Source organism: Pristiophorus japonicus, chromosome 5, assembly GCF_044704955.1.
Source record: "Pristiophorus japonicus isolate sPriJap1 chromosome 5, sPriJap1.hap1, whole genome shotgun sequence".
Taxonomy (NCBI): Eukaryota; Metazoa; Chordata; class Chondrichthyes; family Pristiophoridae; genus Pristiophorus; species Pristiophorus japonicus.
Genome location: NC_091981.1, coordinates 55,973,245 through 55,994,169, shown reverse-complemented (window position 1 = coordinate 55,994,169; position 20,925 = coordinate 55,973,245). Strand labels below are relative to the sequence as shown.

At 41.6% G+C, this 20,925-nt stretch overlaps 2 protein-coding genes across 3 annotated transcripts in view; one reads left to right on the top strand and one right to left on the bottom strand.

Moving 5' to 3' along the window:
• Positions 1 to 19,046, top strand: part of LOC139264345 (lysine-specific histone demethylase 2) — a 147,857-nt gene extending 128,811 nt beyond the window's left edge. The window contains exons 20-21 of the mRNA XM_070880635.1: positions 14,020 to 14,172; positions 16,629 to 19,046. Coding sequence (XP_070736736.1) covers positions 14,020 to 14,172; positions 16,629 to 16,712 — 237 coding nt within the window. The 3' untranslated portion in view covers positions 16,713 to 19,046. The remainder of the gene's footprint in view (positions 1 to 14,019; positions 14,173 to 16,628) is intronic.
• Positions 19,047 to 19,090: 44 nt separating this feature from the next.
• dek (DEK proto-oncogene) overlaps positions 19,091 to 20,925 on the bottom strand; it is a 61,854-nt gene continuing 60,019 nt past the window's right edge. For both annotated transcript variants that reach the window (XM_070880636.1, XM_070880637.1), the window contains one exon: positions 19,091 to 19,789. In XM_070880636.1, the coding sequence (XP_070736737.1) occupies positions 19,778 to 19,789 (12 nt within the window). In that variant the 3' untranslated portion in view covers positions 19,091 to 19,777. The remainder of the gene's footprint in view (positions 19,790 to 20,925) is intronic.

Genomic DNA, 20,925 nt, shown 5'->3' with positions numbered 1-20,925 from the left:
TGCAAGGCCCTCCTAAAGGAGACCGGCAACCCATCACAATTAAAGGGACAGTTCCACTCTTTGTACAACGATGCCGGTAATACACATGTAAAAGATGTAATTGACAAATGCAAGTGTGTAAATGTAACTAACCGTGTTGAGTCGGGCGATTGCGGTCGGAGCCAATGTATTATGACAGTAAACGAAGAAATGATATGTGATGCCTGGTTCTACATGTACACCGACAAAACCAAGGGCAACCTCCCGTCGGAAGCACCCAGGTCCAGTGAGCTACCCGATCATGTAGCCTGCACCTCCGGGACCAATGTGATGCCCCAGCGAGCGTGGCCACACACACGGGAAGCATACCAGCTGCAGGGCCAGCGATCAGTGGATGGCAAAGGTACCCTGCCCCAGATTGGCTCTTCCTCTCAGGCCACCAGGGCCAGTACCGGGAGCAAGAGGCTAGCACCCTCCAGCCCTCCCAACAGGACCTGGGATGACCAGGCTCCCACTACCACTGAAGGACAGCAGGGAGACACTGCAGCCCTCAAAGGAGGACAGGGAGGCCACACACTCCTGTGGCTCTGCCCACCACTAGGCAACGGCAAAGGCCCTGATACTCAGCCAAGTGAGCGATCTGAGCCGACCCAGTTGGCAGAGGGTGCAGCACCGCCATCAGACAACCTGGACACAGTCCGGTTACTCTGGAATGAGCGTCCTCATCCACCTGTACCTATACAACCCAGGGGCAAGACTGTGTTACCAAGTATGTATCTTGCCTGTAAAATTTACTTGTTCCACTACTGCAAAACTCAAACAGTAATGTAATTAATCCTATGTTTTTTTTTGTTCTTTCCTTCTGTACATGTATGCACATGCAGATGTTGACCCACACACATGGTCTATGTATGGGGGGGGGGGGGGGGGCAGGAATAGATGTATGTAGCCATGGACACACATGGATCACACCCAGAACCCACTCGACCCCCACTGCAACCTCTAACTGTCCACTGCTGACCATTTCCCAATGTTGTGGCAATAAGGACTTGGGGGTCAACAGGGAGAGAGCCAAGCCAAAGCATAGACAAGGTGCAAGGGCTTTGGGCACTCAAGTCTAGGGCCAGAGCACACAATGCAAAGGCCAGTGGCACAAGACTTAAGGGAGAGTGATGTTGTGTATGTATAATATAAGTATACACCCTGTGTACACAATGTGCAATTACATAAGACCTACTGGATGTATCATCACACTGTGTACACTATGTTTGTACCACCAGAGGGTGCAACTGGTGGAGACCTAGGGGTCACCTGTACACGGCAGGTAACCAGGTATAAAAGGGAGCTCACCATGCTGTACCCTCACTCAGGAGCTGCAATAAATGGACTAAGGTCATCACAGTTCAAGTACAATACTTTACCTCGTGGAGTCATTACTAGAGTGCTTACAGACACAATACTTGTGAAGATAAATTGTTAATGCCTGCTTGCTGTGCAAATCCCGACTTGTGTTGGAAATAATACTGTTGTCTCCCAAAAAAATAAATTGACACACTTAGCAAGTAAACCTCTATCATACTAGTGTCCAGGTTGGTAAAGTGGAAAAAAAGGTAGGACTACCATCATTGATGCAATATGCTGCAGGATAAATATGTTGACATTGGATACATTATGAAATATAAGTGAAAGATTTATATAATTGCCAATTTCACTATATGTTGCCTTGCTTTTAAGGTCTTTATATCCAGTAGTTTTCTTGTATAACAACATTAGAAATAGGAGTAGGCCATACGGCCCATCAAGCGTCCTCCACCATTTAATAAGATCATGGCTGTTCTCCGATATCAACTCCACTTTCCCGCCTATTCCTTGATTCACTTAATGCTCAAAAATCTTGTCAATCTGAGTCTTGAATATACTCATCAACTGAGTATCCATACCCTTGTGGAGGGTAGAGAATTCCAAAGATTCACAACCCTGAGTGAAGAAACTTCTCAGCTCAGCCCTAAATGGCCGACCCCTTGAGACTGTGACCTAGTTCTCGACACTCCAGCCAGAGGAAACAACCTCTCAGCATCTATCTTGTCAAGCCCTCTAAGAATTGTATACGTTTCAGTACGATCACTCTTATTCTTGGAAACGCCAGAGAGTATAGCTCATTCTATTCAATTTCTCGTCATAGGACAGCCATCTCACCCCAGAAATCAATTTAGTGAAACTTTGTTGCACCTCATCTGATATCCTTTCTTTGGTAAGGTGTCCAAAATTGTACACAGTACTCAAGGGGTGGTCTCGCCAAAGCCCTATATAATTGCAACAAGTTGTCTTCTTGCACTCCAACCCTCTTGCAATAAAGGCTAACATACTATTTTCCTTCGTAATTGCTTGCTGTACCTGCACGTTAACTTTGTGATTTGTGTAGAAGGAACGCCCCCCCCCCCCCTGCCCAAACCCTCTGAATACTAACATTTACTAGTCTCTCACTTTAAAAAAAATAAATAAAAATTCTGCTTTTCCATTCTTCATGCCAAAGATGATAATTTCACACTTCCCCATATGATTCTCCATGTGCTGCCACCTTGCCAATCAATTAACCAGTCTATATGCCTTTGAAGCCATTTTGCATCCTCCTCACAGCTTACTTTCCCACCTAGCTTTGTATCGTCAGCAAACTTGGATAAATTACATAGAAAATAGGTACAGGAGCAGGCCATTTGAGCCTCCGCCACTATTCAATATGCTCATGGCTGATCATGCAACTTCAGTACCTCATTCCTGCTTTCTCTCCATACCCCTTAATCACTAGCTGTAAGGGCCACATCTAACTCCCTTTGAATATATCTAACAAACTGGCCTCAACAACTTTCTGTGGTAGAGAATTCCACAGGTTCACCACTCTGAAGAAGTTTCTCCTCATCTCGGTCCTAAATGGCTTACCCCTTATCCTTAGACTGTGACCCCTGGTTCTGGACTTCCCCAACATCGGGAACATTCTTCCTGCGTCTAACCTGTCCAATCCCATCAGAATTTTATATGTTTCTATGACATCCCCTCATTTTTCTAAATTCCAGTGAATATAAGCCGAGTCGATCCAGTCTCTCCTCATATGTCAGTCCTGTCATCCTGGGAATCAGTCTGGTGAACCTTCACTGCACTCGAATAGCAAGAATGTCCTTCCTCAGATTAGGAGACCAAAACAATACACAATATTCAAGGTGTGGCCTCACCAAGACTCTGTACAACTGTTCCATCAGCTAGGTCATTGATAAAGATTATAAATGGCTGAGGCCCAAGCACTGATCTTTGCGGCACCCCACTAGTTACAACCTGCCAACCTGAAAATGACCCATTTACTCCTACTGTTTTCTGTCCATTAACCAATCCTCAGTCCAAACTAATATTGCCCATAATCCCATGAGCCTTAATCTTGTTGCAACCTGTTCTCTGGCACCCCATCAATTGCCTTTTGAAAATTCAAATAAACTACATCCACTGGGTCCCCCTTATCTGCTAGTTACACCCTCAAAAAAAAAACTCCCAATTGATTTGTCCAATATGATTTCCCTTTCATAAAATCATTTTGACTCTGCTTAATGATGATGTGATATTCCAAGTGCCCTATTACCAGATCTTTAATAACAAATGTTAACATTTTCTCTACTACTGATGTCCATCCTTTCTTGAAAAGCGGGGTTACATTTGCTACCTTTCAATCCACGGAGACTGTTGTAGAATCTAGGGAATTCTGGAAAAATAAAACTAATGCACCCACATTCTCTGCAGCCACCTATTTTTTAAAACCCTAGGATGTAAGCCATCAGGTCCAGGGGTTTTATTGCCTTTTAGTCCCATTAATTTAGCCAGTACTTTGTCTTTACTAATATTCATTACTTTAAATTCCTCTTACTAGACCCAATTTCAGGTATGTTCTTTTGTGTCTTCTACTGTGAAAACAGACACAAAATATGTGTTTAACATCTCTGCCATTTTCTTCTTCCCCATTATTTCTCCTGTCTCTGCCTCTATGGACCCACATTTACTTTTGCTAATCTCTTCCTTTTTACATATAATAGCTTTTGCAATCTGTTTTTATATTTCTTGCTTGTTTACTCTCATTCTATTTTCTCCCTCTATCAATTTCTTGGTCATCCTTTGCTGATTTTTAAAACCATCAATGGCTTACTATTTTTTTGGCAACATTGTAAGCCTCTTATACTATCCTTAACTTCTCCAGTTAGCCATGGCTGTGCCACTTTTCCAGTGGAATTTTTGTTCAAGGGAATGTGTATTTGTTCATAATTTCTTTAAATGTTTGCCATTTCTTATCTACTTATCTTTTAATCTAATTTCCCTCTGCCAATTTGTCCTCATACCTCCGTAATTGGCTTTGTTTAAATTAAAGAACCTAATTTTGGATTCGACCATGTCACTCTCCAACTTAATATGAAATTCTATCATATGACGATCACACTTCCCCAGAGGATCCTTTACTATAAGATAACTAATTAACCCTTCCAAACAGAATCCGCTTGATTTTTCCCAAATCGTCACTTTAAAGCCTTGACTTTTCTCAAGACTTATTTGTCTCTTTCTTTTTTCTCCATTTTTCCCCCCCCCCCTCTTGATGTTGATTTTTAAAAATTAGTTCCTGGGATGTGGGCGTCGCTGGCAAGGCCTGCATTTATTGCCCACCCCTAATTTCTCAAAGGTGGTGGTGAGCCGCCACCTTGTACCGCTGCAGTCTGCATGGTGAAAGTACTCCCATAGTTCTATAAAGGAGTTTGTTCCGGGATTTTGACCCAGCAACTTTGAAGGAACGGCAATATATTTCTAAGTCAGGATAGTATGTGATGGTGTTCCCATGTGCCTACTGCCCTTGTCTGTCTAGGTGGCAGAGGTCGTGGGTTTGATAGGTACTGAAGAAGAAGCCATGGCAAGTTGCTGCAGTGCATCTTGTAGATGGCACACACTGCAGCCATGACACCGGTGGTGGAGGGAATGAATGTTTAAGGTGGTGGATGTGGTGTCAATCAAGTGGGCTGCTTTGTCCTGGATGGTGTCAAGCTTAAGTGTTGTTGGAACTGCACTCATCCAGGTAAGTAGAGAGTATACTATCACACTCCTGACTTGTAGATGGTGGAAAGGCTGATCCAATTAAGTTTCTGGTCCATAGTAATCCCCCAGGATGCTGATGTTGGAGGATTCGGCGATAATGTCATTGAATGTCAAGGGCCAGTGGTTAGATGCTCTCTTGTTGGAGATGGTCATTGCCTGACACATATGTGGCACAATGTTACTTGCCACTTATCAGCCCAAGCCTGAATGTTGTCCAGGTCTTGCTGCATGTGAGCACGGATTGCTCCATTATCTGAGGAATTGTGAATGGAACTAAACACTGCAATCATCAGCAAACATCCCCACTTCTTACCTTACGATGGAGGGAAGGTCATTGATGACGTCGAGGGCAGTCACTCTCACTTCACCTCTGGAATTCAGCTCTTTTTTGTCGATGTTTGGACCAAGGCTGTAATGGAGTCTGGAGCCAACTGGTCCTGGCGGAACCCAAACTGAGCATCAGTGAGCAGGTTATTGTTGCGTAAGTGCCTCTTGGAAGGTGTTGGCCACAATGCTATCATCACTTTGCTGATGATTGAGAGTAGACTGATGGGATGGATGGACAGGACATACCTGGACAGTTTTCCACATTGTCTGATTGTCACATTGGAACAGCTTGTCTAGAGGCATGGCTAGTTCTGGAGTAAGCCTTCAGCACGACAGTCGGGATATTGTCTGGGCCCATAGCCTTTGCTGTATCCAGTGCACTCGACCATTTCTTGCTATCACTTGGAGTGAGTCAAATTGATTGAAGACTAGCTTCTGTGATGGTGGGGATCTCAGGAGGCTGAGATGGATCATCCACTCTACATGTCTGACTGAACATGGTTGCAAACGTTTCAGCCTTGTCTTTTGCATTCGAATGATAGGCTCTGCCATCATTGATAATGGGGATATTCATGGAGCCTCCACCTCCTGTCAGTTGTTTAATGGACCACCAGCAGTCACGACTGGATGTGGCAGGACTGCAGAGCTTTGATCTAATCAGTTGGTTATGGGATCACTTAGCTCTGTCTTTACCATGCATGTACTCCTGTGCTGTAGCTTCACCAGTTTGGCACCTCATTTTTAGGTATGCCTGATGCTGTTCCTGGTATGCTCCTCATTGAACCAGGGTTGGACCCCTGGCGTGATTATAATGAATGAGGGATATGGCGGGCCATGAGGTTACAGATTATGGTATAATACAATGCTGCTGCAGATGGCCCACAGCATCTTATGGATGTCCAGTTTTGAGCTATTGGATCTGTTCCGAATCTATCTCATTTAGCACGGCGGTAATGCCACACATTACGATGGAGGGCGTCCTCAATGTGAAGCCGAGACTTGGTCTCCACAAGGACTGTGCGGTGGTCACTGATACCAATACTGTATTGGCCAGATGCATCTGCGGCAGGTAGGCTGGTGAGGACAAGGTCAAGTAGGTTTTTCACTCGTGTTGGTTCTCTCACTACTTGCTGCATGTCCAGTCTGCCAGCTATGATCTTCAGGACTCAGTTAGTAGTTGTGGTACCGAGCCACTCATGGTGATGGATATTGAAGTCCCCCACCAATTCATCAATAAGTTTGTAACTCAATAGTGGTACAATCTCAATCAAGGGTAACTGTTAGATTTTTGGTTTTAGTATTTATTGGTTCAAGGTTTGTAGTGTCATGAGCAGGTCAGGTTGATGAAACCAGGATAGAGAACAGCAAATATTACCAGTCACTTCCGAGTAACCAATAGCCAACCTTTGTTATCAATACTGTAAAACTTTAGAATTGTGAAGCTTGTGGCAGGGCCTGTTATGTGAACTGATTTTTGATTAGAATGATTGCCCTTGGTCTTCTACAGTAAATAAACTTCAAAGTCCAGTTCTTCCATTAAGGAGTTACTGTGAAACACTTCCATTCTAGCTCCTGACTCGGGGGGGGGGGGGGGTTGACATTGATTGATTAAGCTATGCTTTATGCTGACTCCTCCAGGGTCCATACAATCTCCTTACTTCGATTAAGAAGTGTTCAGCTTTGGGGCTCTTCATTTCACTAGGAAGCAACACACAGTAACTAAACTAATTTAAGTGTATCTTGAGGGTTAAGTCATGGCAGGGGAGCTTGGTCACGTGATATGCTCCTCCTGTACTATGTGGGAAAGCAGGGACGCCACCGGTGTCCCTGACGACTACGTGTGCGGGAAGTGTATCCGCCTCCAGCCCCTGACGGACCGCGTTGCGGAATTGGAGCTGAGGGTAGATTCACTCTGGAGCATCCACGATGCTGAAAATGACGTGAGTAGCACGTGTAGTGAGTTGGTTTTATCGCAGGTGAAGGTTCCACAGCCAGATAGGGAATGGAAGACCAGCAGGAAGAGCAGTGCAAGGAAGGTAGTGCAGGGGTCCCCTGCGGTCATCCCCCTGCAAAACAGATACACCGTTTTGAGTACTGTTGAGGGAGATGACTCATCAGGAGAGGGCAGCAGCAGCCAAGTTCATGGCACCGTGGCTGGCTCTGTTGCACAGGAGGACAGGAAAAAGAGTGGGAGAGCGATATTGATAGGAGATTCAATTGTGAGGGGAATAGATAGGCGTTTCTGCGGCCGCAACCGAGACTCCAGGGTGGTATGTTGCCTCCCTGGTGCAAGGGTCAAGGATGTCTCGGAGCGGGTGCAGAACATTCTGAAAAGGGAGGGTGAACAGCCAGTTGTTGTGGTGCACATTGGTACCAACGACATAGGTTTAAAAAAAAGGGATGAGGTCCTACAAAACGAATTTAAGGAGCTAAATTAAAAAGTAGGACCTCAAAAGTAGTAATCTCGGGATTGCTACCAGTGCCACGTGCTAGTCAGAGTAGGAATCGCAGGATAGCGCAGATGAATACGTGGCTTGAGCAGTGGTGCAGCAGGGAGGGATTCAAATTCCTGGGGCATTGGAACCAGTTCTGGGGGAGGTGGGACCAGTACAAACCGGACGGTCTGCACCTGGGCAGGACCGGAACCAATGTCCTAGGTGAGTGTTTGCTAATGCTGTTGGGGAGGAGTTAAACTAATATGGCAGGGGGATGGGAACCAATGCAGGGAGACAGAGGGAAACAAAAAGGAGACAAAAGCGAGATGAGGAAAAGTGGAGGGCAGAGAAACCCAAGGCAAAGAACAAAAAGGGCCACTGTACAGCAAAATTCTAACAGGACGAAGGGTTTTAAAAAAACAAGCCTGAAAGCTTTGTGTCTTAATGCAAGGAGTATCCATAATAAGGTGGATGAATTAACTGTGCAAATAGATGTTAACAAATATGATGTGATCGGGATTACAGAGACGTGGCTCCAGGATGATCAGGGCTGGGAACTCAACATCCAGGGGTATTCAACATTCAGAAAGGATAGAATAAAAGGAAAAGGTGGGGTAGCATTGCTGGTTAAAGAGGAGATTAATGCAATAGTTCGGAAGGACATTAGCTTGGATGATGTGGAATCTATATGGGCAGAGCTGCAGAACACCAAAGGGCAAAAAACGTTAGTGGGAGTTGTGTACAGACCTCCAAACAGTAGTGGTGATGTTGGGGAGGGCATCAACAGGAAATTAGGGGTGCATGCAATAAAGGTGCAGCAGTTATAATGGGTGACTTTAATATGCACATAGATTGGGCTAGCCAAACTGGAAACAATACGGTGGAGGAGGATTTCCTGGAGTGCATAAGGGATGGTTTTCTAGACCAATATGTCGAGGAACCAACTAGGAGGGAGGCTATCTTAGACTGGGTGTTGTGTAATGAGAGGATTAATTAGCAATCTCATTGTGCGAGGCCCCTTGGGGAAGAGTGACCATAATATGGTGGAATTCTGCATTAGGATGGAGAATGAAACAGTTAATTCAGAGACCATGGTCCAGAACTTAAAGAAGGGTAACTTTGAAGGTATGAGGCGTGAATTGGCTAGGATAGATTGGTGAATGATACTTAAGGGGTTGACTGTGGATGGGCAATGGCAGACATTTAGAGACCGCATGGATGAACTACAACAATTGTACATTCCTGTCTGGCGTAAAAATAAAAAAGGGAAGGTGGCTCAACCGTGGCTATCAAGGGAAATCAGGGATAGTATTAAAGCCAAGGAAGTGGCATACAAATTGGCCAGAAATAGCAGCGAACCCGGGGACTGGGAGAAATTTAGAACTCAGCAGAGGAGGACAAAGGGTTTGATTAGGGCAGGGAAAATGGAGTACGAGAAGAAGCTTGCAGGGAACATTAAGGCGGATTGCAAAAGTTTTGATAGATATGTAAAAAGAGAAAAAGGTTAGTAAAGACAAACATAGGTCCCCTGCAGTCAGAATCAGGGGAAGTCATAACAAGGAACAAAGAAATAGCAGACCAATTGAACAAGTACTTTGGTTCGGTATTCACTAAAGAGGACACAAACAACCTTCCGGATATAAAAGGGGTCAGAGGGTCTAGTAAGGAGGAGGAACTGAGGGAAATCCTTATTAGTCGGGAAATTGTGTTGGGGAAATTGATGGGATTGAAGGCCGATAAATCCCCAGAGCCTGATGGACTGCATCCCAGAGTACTTAAGGAGGTGGCCTTTGAAATAGCGGATGCATTGACAGTCATTTTCCAACATTCTATTGACTCTGGATCTGTTCCTATCGAGTGGAGGGTAGCCAATGTAACCCCACTTTTTAAAACAGGAGGGAGAGAGAAAACAGGGAATTATAGACCGGTCAGCCTGACCTCAGTCGTGGGTAAAATGATGGAATCAATTATTAAAGATGTCATAGCAGCGCATTTGGAAAGAGGTGACATGATAGGTCCAAGTCAGCATGGATTTGTGAAAGGGAAATCATGCTTGACAAATCTTCTGGAATTTTTTGAGGATGTTTCCAGTAGAGTGGACAAGGGAGAACCAGTTGATGTGGTATATTTGGACTTTCAGAAGGCTTTCGACAAGGTCCCACACAAGAAATTAATGTGCAAAGTTAAAGCACATGGGATTGGGGGTAGTGTGCTGACATGGATTGAGAACTGGTTGTCAGACAGGAAGCAAAAAGTAGGAGTAAATGGGGACTTTTCAGAATGGCAGGCAGTGACTAGTGGGGTACCGCAAGGTTCTGTGCTGGGGCCCCAGCTGTTTACACTGTACATTAATGATTTTGACGAGGGGATTAAATGTAGTATCTCCAAATTTGCAAATGACACTAAGTTGGGTGGCAGTGTGAGCTGCGAGGAGGATGCTATGAGGCTGCAGAGTGACTTGGATAGGTTAGGTGAGTGGGCAAATGCATGGCAGATGAAGTATACTGTGGATAAATGTGAGGTTATCCACTTTGGTGGTAAAAACAGAGAGACAGACTATTATCTGAATGGTGACAGATTAGGAAAAGGAGGGGTGCAACGAGACCTGGGTGTCATGGTACAACAGTCATTGAAGGTTGGCATGCAGGTACAGCAGGCGGTTAAGAAAGCAAATGGCATGTTGGCCTTCATAGCGAGGGGATTTGAGTACAGGGGTAGGGAGGTGTTGCTACAGTTGTACAGGGCCTTGGTGAGGCCACACCCTGGAGTATTGTGTACAGTTTTGGTCTCCTAACTTGAGGAAGGACATTCTTGCTATTGAGGGAGTGCAGCGAAGATTCACCAGACTGATTCCCGGGATGGCGGGACTGACCTATCAAGAAAGACTGGATCAACTGGGCTTGTATTCACTGGAGTTCAGAAGAATGAGAGGGGACCTCATAGAAACGTTTAAAATTCTGACGGGTTTAGACAGGTTAGATGCAGGAAGAATGTTCCCAATGTTGGGGAAGTCCAGAACCAGGGGTCACAGTCTAAGGATAAAGCCATTTAGGACCGAGATAAGGAGAAACTTCTTCACCCAGAGAGTGGTGAACCTGTGGAATTCTCTACCACAAAGTAGTTGAGGCCAATTCACTAAATATATTCAAAAGGGAGTTAGATGAAGTCCTTACTATTAGGGGGATCAAGGGGTATGGCAAGAAAGCAGGAAGGGGGTACTGAATTTGCATGTTCAGTCATGAACTCATTGAATGGCGGTGCAGGCTAGAAGGGCCGAATGGCCTACTCCTGCACCTATTTACTATGTAAACACTTCAACTAAATCTTAAATTGATGAAGGGTCATTGACCTAAAACATTAACTCTGCTTCCTTGCCACAGATGCTGCCTGACCTGCTGAGATTTCCAGCATTTTCTGTTTTTATTCCAGATTCCAGTATCTGCAGTATTTTGCTTTTGTATTAGCCATTGCAAATCTTTGCCTTGATTCAGGTAGAGTTTAAAATGAAATTCTGGCTGATCCTTGTTGCTTTTGGTCAGTGAAACTCCCCACATGCATCATAGCAAGCCTGTGGCAAATCATTGCTGGGATAGTTTCATGAGAGTCGACTTGTGACCTTAGTGTTTGCCATATCACTTAACAGTGCTCAACAACTAATGGTGGAAAATGTATTGATAGTCTTCAGCAGGGATAAACACCAGCTGTCCAAAGCAAACCTTCAATATAAAACGACTCAACAATGACAACTTGTATTTACATAGTGCCTTTAATGTAGTAATACAGCCCAAGGTGCTTTACAGGAGCATTAAACCAAATTTAACACTGAGCCACATAAAGACAAGTGACCAAAATGTTGGTCAAAGAGGTAGGTTTTAAGGAGCGAGGGGTAGATAGACAGTTTTTAAGGAAGTAATTCCAGACATTGGGTCTTAAAGTAGCTGAAGGCACAGCCACCAGTGGTGGAGTGATTCAAAGCGGAATCTGCACGAGGCCAAAATTGGAGGAGCACAGCGACCTTGTAGAGTTGCAGAGATAGGGAGGGATGAGGCCATGGTGGTATATGAAAACCAGGATGAGAATTTTAAAATACATTCGGTCAGTGAGCACAGGGGTGATGGATGAATGGGATTTGGTGCGAGTGAAGATATGGGTAGCAGAATTTTGGATGAGCGAGTTTACGGAGAGTAAATGCTGACCATAACAGGTGTTACCCAGAAATTGATCTCATGGCCTTATTACAGAACGACAAAATTTTGGAAACACTCCATAGGTTAGTCTGTAGAGAAAAAAAATCGGTTAACAGTTCAGGTGTGGATTCCACCAGCACTGATTCGAGGTACAGCATTTAAAAAGGGAAAAATGACGAGTACTTGCCACCGTTGGCAAGTTCCCAATGATAAACAGGGTTTACAAAAGGTGTTGAAGTTTAAACACAATTAACCCTTACAGTTCAATGGTAGAGTACTCAGTTGGATAAAGAGGCCAAATTACATAACTCGTGATGTAGAATCATGCATCTGTGATGAATGAGTAAGAGGAGACAGTCAATGGGACACATCACTATCACTTTAGAACCCAGGTTCACTCTAGTTCAAACTAATGGGATGAGTCACCTCTACCAGAACTGGAGCGTATGTTAAAAGCAAATTTCCACATGATTCGCGCCTGATTTTTAGGAGCAACTGGTGGAGAACGGACTATTTTAGAAATCGCAATTTTCCACTTTTTTTCTGCAGTTCTAGTCAGGTAGAACAGTTCTACTTTGGAACAGAATTTTTTCTTCAAAAGGGGGCGTGTCCGGCCACTGACGCCTGATTTGAAAGTTTCCACAGTGAAAATGTACTCCAAACTAAAGTAGAATGGAGCCAGTGAAGATTTTTGTAGAACTGAAAAAACCTGTTCTACACATTAAAAAATCAGGCGCAGGTTACGAATTAGGCATCCAGAATGAGGTGGGGGGGGGAAGGGAACTCATTAAATTCGACAATAAATCCTTATTTATACTTCTACAAATAAATCCAACCTGAATAAACATTTATAAGCCAAGAAAAGATTAAATAAACCATCTTCCTACCTGTGTGAAAGTGCTTCAGCCAGGGAGAATTCTGCAGCCGTTCGTGCTGCTGAGCGGGAGAGAGAGAGAGAGAGAGAGAGAGAGAGAGGGAGAGGGATTGAGAGAGAGAGGGGAGAGGGGTCAGGGAACAGGAGCGCGGGTCGGGTCGGGTCTGATCGGCGCGGGGGGGTGGGGGGGAGCGGGTGTCGGGTCGGGTCGGCGGGGGGGGGGGGGGAGAGCCGGTGTCGGGTCCTTTCGGGGGCGGGGAGCAGGAGCTGGCCGTGGGAGGAGCCGCCTTCACGCAGCCCCAGTGAGACCATTCAGCCAGGGCTAGGGGCTGCGTGCTTCGGGCCCCTCCCACACAGTTCGGCGCCTGGAGCTACTGCACTTGCTGTTGCGCGCATGTAGAGGTCCCGGCGCTGTTTTCAGCGCTGGAACCTGGCTCCGCCCCCCCCGCCCCCCCCCCCCCCCCCACAGCTCGTGCTGGCTGCGCCGAGTGCCACAGGACCTGTAAGCAGGTGGAGAATACTGAGGATTTTTTTAGGTGCCGTTTTAGGCGTGAAAAACGGGCGCCCAGCTCGGAGGGGCGCCCGTTTTTTTTCTTGTGGAAACTTGGGCCCATGCATCTGTGATGAATGAGTAAGAGGAGACAGTCAATGGGACACATCACGTTCACTCTAGTTCAAACTAATGGGATGAGTCACCTCTACCAGAACTGGAGCGTATGTTAAAAGCAAAAATTGGTTGTCTCGCTCAGAGACCATAAGGATGTCTGGTGTTGGAACAAGTAAGTTTCGCTGGTGCTCGTTCACCCTGGAGTTAAGGTATATCTAGTTTGCGCTGTACCAGCCCTCAGACTGCTTTAGTCGGTGTCCACAACGGGGAAAAAGTGTTCCAGCTCTAACACTGCTTCATGAACATAAAAGGCTATACTAACTTAAGTTCAATTCTTTGGAAATTCAAGCTCCATTTTTATTTGCATTCCAATATGAAGATTACATTTTGCATTTACGATTGCAGACACTTCACAGAGAGCTGTTAATGCATTTCAGTACTATCCTTTTGGACTTTCCTAATGTGTTGTTTGTACCGATTTCATTGTTACTACAGGAAGTCCCAGATCCAATTAGATGCTTTGTTACTCACTGGAGCAAGGATCCTTGGACACAGATGGCTTACAGCTTTATAAAGGCAGGTGGAAGTGGTGAAGCTTACGATGTAATCTCTGAAGATATACAAGGAAAAGTATTTTTTGCTGGTGAGGTAAGTAGATTGTTCAAAATGTGACTGCCACTTGTATCTGAATGTATTTTTAAAAATGTGTTCTCGATTGCATATTCCGAGTTGCTATAAAGGTGGACAACAAAATGTGTCCCAATGTGATGAACATCTTCATAAACCAATAAATCAATTTAGCCATTGCTTTCATACTTACTGCCAAAATACAGTTGGGCAGTTTCACTGTTGAAAGTAACATTTCACCAAAGATCCATATACTTCATAAACAAATCATAAAATTGACTCAATCCAGATGTTTATGGTCTTCTGAATTACATTTTGGCTAGAATTAGTCTATAATAAAACCAGGTATCAGTTGTGTATAAGAAATTAATGCTAAAGCAAAATGGATTGAAGGGCCATCTATTGTAATTTAATTTTTTCATTGAACCCAATGAATGGGCTGAATCAGAACATGCTGGCCAAATTTCCACATGGCACTGAAGAATATGGAACTTGGAAACCCAAGTTACACTTTCACCTTTTTGTTTGGTTTTAAATGAAATGATTTTTAGTGCTAAGACGAAGTCTACTCTAATTCTCTGCCAGCAAGTGAAAGTATCAGACTGTTTGGATAGCTTATTAGAATATTAAATGACAATAAGTGAAGCAAGTACTTAATGAAAAATGTTCACATCCTCAAACAAATTACCTTGAAGCAGTCACTTATGTAGGCAAATACAACAGCTAATTTTCACAGCAAATTTCCACGGCTACTTCAATTTTTTTTTGCTAAATGCTAAAATTATCAATGCTGTGGTTGATGGACTTGGTACACATACACTTGCGTAATTCATCTGAATTGTAAATTGAGGAATTGTTCCATGGCTTGTATTTTGCCAATAAATGGATTACTTTTCAACTCCTGGTATCTATTAAAATCTTGCATCTGTACAAAATTCTACTATAAATTTTTATTTCAGATTTCCAGCATCTGCAGTGTTTTGCTTTTCCAATATAAATTGCTTTGTCTATATAAACCTGTCTCACATACCTTCCTGCCAGTAGTGGTATTATACTTCCTCAGTGTGGGTCAGTCAACTCCGAGATTCCAACTAGCTCTACTTGCCAAAGGATTGGAAGTTTTTCTAATTAACTATTAAAATCAAAGTATTGATTGTGATGTGTCTTGACCTTTCAAATGTCTTATTTCCCAATGTTGATATCCAGTGTTCACTATTTCATTAATGACATCTACTTGACATCCGGTCAGGTTTAGCGTTTCCCTCTTAAAATGCTGCCAGGTGTAATTACCAACCAAATAGGTTACCCTTCTGTGCTACAGCATAAAAGAAAATTGTCCTTAAAAAGCATTCAATAGCAGATTGGTTTGGCTTTATATAGTTTAGTAAAATGCCAATCAAGCAAACCAAAATCTTTCCTGCAAACTGAAGTTTTCAAATAGGTTCAATAATATGTAATTGAACAGTTAAACCATGAAAAGTGAAGATACATTCAGTAAATTTAGGTTGATCTAAAACTCTACTTCCCAAAAATCATAAGATAACTACCAAAATACAAGTCTAAATGGTATGGTCACTAAATCTGCATTTAGGTACTGGATATATAGTATAAATACAACAACTTGTTCTTGTATAGTGCCTTTAACGTAGTGAAACATTCCAAGGCGCTTCACAGGAGTCTTGAGACAAAAAATTTGACACCGAGCCACAAAGGAGAAATTAGGGCAGGTGACCAAAAGCTTGGTCAGAGGTAGGTTTTAAAGAGCGTCTTGATAGAGGAAAGAGGTGGAGAGGTTTAAGGCAGGGAATACTAGGGCACGGCCAACTGTTATCCAGAAAAAAACTCATTCATTCATTTAACCATTGAAGTTGGATTATTGCCACTCTGGTTTATGTTCCATATTTAATTTTTTGACATGCATTCTCCAAGCAGCAATACTTTAGCTTGAGGAATACAGCATCTAATGTTAGACAATTATAACAAAACTATGCATAACTGAAATGCAATACTCCTTTACTTAAGATCTTACTATCTAGGTCCAATGCTTTATGCACATTTTTCTAAACAAAAAATGTGCAGTTGGCCAGAGTAAATGGGTCTGTCAGCATCTGAAGAGATGTTTCAAGTCAAAACCCTTAAATTGAGACAGGCAAAGGAACCTTTTTAATTATAATTAAAATGTCAAACATTCTTTCTCTTCCACTGCTGATGGATTTGCTCAGCAATTCGATTGAATTTCCAGCATTCCTAGTAACTTTAAATAAAGATGAGTTTAGAAATGTTTTTGCATTGTCTGGCCAGGAGCTGGATAGGTTGAGGGAGAGTTGATCCTTTAACTCTCCTTAGGGTACCAGATTCATTGTTGCTTGTGCTATTCTACTTTGGTAAAACCTTCAAACTGATTATAGTCATGCAATCAGAACATTGTCTTTTTAAAATCCTGAGTTGAATATGAAAGTATTTTTCTTTTAATACAGGCAACAAATCGACACTTTCCACAGACTGTTACAGGGGCGTACCTGAGTGGAGTCAGAGAAGCAAGTAAAATTGCTGCATTGTAAATGAAGATTTTGTGTTATGTATATTTGTTAAAGGCACTAAATGAAAATGCTGTACACATGAAAGGTACTGCACTTGTAAACAAATTATTGCTAAATCCCATATAGGTAGGTCTCCTAAGCTTCAAGGGTGAGGATTTTTGCAGACCAAATACATTTGTAGAAATCTGGTGTTTAAACCAAAGTTTGAATAACATGAGTACAAATAAATGTCACTTCTAAACTTTCAGCAAATATTTGTGTGGCAAATACATAATGGCAAAAAACTCAACTTTAAAAAAAAACATTTGACCAAGCCATGACAGCATTAATGGAATACTCAATGTTCAGTTCTAATATCCAAGTGGTGCAAAACTTCCTTCCAACTAAGATGGATACAGAACAGGATTCACACAATACAGTTAGATTTAAATAAACTCTCCACATTAACAAGACTGCACGGTTATAAAAAGCCACCAGCTTATTCATTCAATTTGAACTTTTCAGTTCCATCTTACAATTTTTGTTTTATAGAATTAGTAGCTTTGTATTGTAGCAACATGTTACAATAGTTGCTGCAAAAGCTGACCAGAGAGAGTGGAAATGGCATGTCAGGCAAGGATTAGGTTTCTGCAACAAGTCTAAATTATTTATTTTAACCAATCTTACTGGTTAATTGTTTTCAGTCACCCCACCAAAAAATAATTTGGGCACTTCAAACAAACTAGGGATACTATAATTCATGATAAATGTCCACTCTAGCTTATAGTAAACTATGAATTGGAGGGTAAAATATTCAGCTGGTTTCTTCCAGAATAGGTTTCTAATTCTGACAGCAGTAACTATTAAACAACTTACCCAGTTAGAACCAATTCTTTTTTTGATGGTGCTGAGCAACAGTTCCATAATGTATCAGAAGAGACTGAGCTAATATCTTTTGCATCAAAGCTTTAATTATGGGCAGATCAAGGTACAAATTGTCTCTCCAGTCCAATCTATCTAGTCTTCAAAACTCTGAATTCCATGAGTGGGACAACTTTTTGAAAAGAAAAACTAGTGTTGGTAGTGGATTTTGCTCAGTAGTTAAGTGATTTGCCTTCAATTATTAAAAAATCTCAAACCATGTAACTATATTGACACTGTTTTACTACTCTTCAACCTGAGCTCTATTTACCTATTGATTGTAAAGTGTACAGTATTAGAAGCACGAGGATAATTATCCTACTTTAACATAAGTCCTGAATTTTTGATTTTATATATAGTGAAGTATGGGGTTTTATAGATCTGTATTTTGTTTAAAAATCCTGTACATAATTTGATGTAAATATCTGGTTCATTTTGTTGTTTGTTCACCTAGTGTCTGTGCTATCTGCAAATGGAAAGGAGTATTGGTAGAGAGTTAAATTCCATTGAGCATGAGCTGTTATGCCAGTTTGTTGCCTTTGTGTGATGCAAGGTAGGTAGGGTAGTTTATTATAAAAAGTGAATGGACTAAATTAGTCTCATTGTAGTGGCATAAGCATTACTGAAAACAATCTCAGGTACTGCATTTTCAACAGCTTCCCTCATGTTCCACTGGTCAATTACACATTTGAAGTTTATTTCAGTCTAGTGTATCAGTTACCTCACCTACTTAATTTTGTAACAAGCTACAGAAGAATTCTCAAACCAGTTTTATTGTGAGTTAGTATCTTGAATCAGAATGTTCCATTCACTACAATTCACTATCTGGCAATGAGTTTGTGTTTCAGGTCCACTTCAATCCTGGAAATTCCTTGCTTGAAAAATCACAATTTCTATAAATATGGCCCAGAAGGGTATTGAACTCAAATCTATATAACTTGTCATACAAGAGGCTAGAATAAGTTGTCACTGTACTTAACATTGAGTAGACCACAATTTAAGAATGAGCACTGGTTTGGAGAGCCAAAATGGTGCGACTGTAAAATCTGGTCTACCTCTTAATTTTTGGATTAACACTCTTCTGTAATTAGTAAAATACAATTCTGGTTTGCATAATTATTGCAACAAAACCTACAGTGTACTCTTAATTCAAAGCTACTTATTACAATTTTTTTCAGTACTGTTGAAGTTGCTTAATTCAGATGATTAGAATTAAGCACAAAACTGATTAATAATGCAGAGTAGACTGTAAACACTAAAGGAATTCAACCAGTGGGAGCTTCCTTGTATTAACACTTACAAAAAAATGTCTTAATGTAACTCAATTCATGTTCTGAACATTTGTTTTCAATCATTTTAAATGGGCTTGCATCAAGATGGATGTTCTACTTTGTACGTTTTCCATTAGAAAGATTACTCTGTAAACCAGTAATGGTTATGATCATTGAACTGTTTATATAAAGTACTTAAAAAAAAAAACACACCTCAACTGTCTTAGCTTGTGTACAAAGTAAGTTTTTATTTTATCTTGAGAGTTGGGGCAGTTAATTGTTCCACAGGCAACCCTCAATACAAGTTCTATAAAACAAGAACTCAAGCTACAGAAGTATACATACTGCATCTTCAATAAAACTTCCCCCTTTTACAAGATTAAAAACATTGGCCTTGCTCTGAAAACATTTAAATACAAAACAAAGATCAAATCAAAGTTAAAGATAAAACTTAAATGGCTAAACAGCGAAAGATACAGCACATGCAAATGTGTAGCAACTTAGCTAAGAGAGAGGCTAAAATATTTTCTAACTCATTTAGCTGGACTCAAGCTGGTGAGAAATGAGACATTCCTAACAACCATAATTCTAAAGTAATGAATTTACTGGGTAATTTATTCACAACTCAATAGATTCAAATGTACACTTTCATAAACAGGTTTTAAAAAAGCAAATACAATACTAGAAAATTTGACAGATAAAACGTCACTAAAAGTCAGATCTATATAGCTATATAAGCTGAAACTAGGTTGAAAGATGTTGAATTTACATTGGCATACAAGACTGATTCTACATCAACCTCATACATTCTCATTTGTGCTGGTGTTAAACAATCCCATTTCTCAATCCATAGAACATGGTAGCAGTGCCTTCTTAACATTCCTTTGCTGGTTTCTTTGAACCAGGACAGTTTCATCACGAAATCAACTGTAAAATAAAAAGTTCTTGTTTATAATCTTCCTATTCTACTAGAATGTAGTATTGTGTGCATTTCTATGACAAGTGATGCTAATTTCAAGTTCTGATAACAAAAGCAAGCTTGTACTTTCCCATCATATTCCCTGTTGTGTATATCTAATACCTGATAACAGGGTAAAAAGTAATCTTCCATCGTATCTGACCTGATTGCAATTTCAAGCACTGTTTGGATTTCCACCTTAACTGGCAGTCATACTTTGCTTTAATTCCCTTCATTAACAATTAAAGACCATCCACTTATGTTCAAGAGTTTAGTAATCAAACAGATACTGAAAATAATTTTCCAAAATTCTTTGTAAATGAATGTTACACTACTGTTCAAAAAGGAGAACTGCTAGACCACTAAGCCACACATTGAAGAAAGCTGTCATAATAAGAGATATCCCTCAGCTCTTGGATTCACTACCTAATGGAAATCATCTCACTATTTATCCTCAAGTCTTCGCAGAATACAAGCCTCTTCCCCTGCACTGAATGCAGTTCTAGTTTTTCCCAATTCTCTCATATCCTCCCATCCCTGAAATCATGTATATTGTCGGAGACTTGGTTTAAAGTGTCAAATAAGGGGCTTGTGAAAATTCACGGCTATGATAGAGGTAAATTGGCAGCAGAGATATAACAGGATTAAATGGATGTTGGCATAACATTGGCAAAATGTAATTAATGGCACCAAGAATGATCCTAGCAAAGGTTAGAAAATCTTGAGAAACAACTCTTATTTTGTAAAGTGCCTTTAACACAGTAAAACATCCTAAGGTACTTCACAGGAGCACTATCTAAAACAAAATTTGACAAGTCAGATATTTAGACAGGAGGTAGGTTTTAAAGGAGCATCTTAAAAAGATGGGAGAGGCAAAGATGTTTGGGAATGAATTCCAGAGCTTAAGGCCTAGGCAGCTGAAAGCATAGCTGCCAATGGTGGAGCAATTAAAATCGGGGATGTGCAACAAGTGCAGAGATCTGAGCTTTGGGGAGGAGAGGCTAGGTTATAAGAAAATTGTTCAGTTCTTGGCACTGTAGATTCACTTAGTTAATGAGACTTGGAAAAACTGGAGCTGTATTCAGAAGAGTAACTTAAGGGGGTG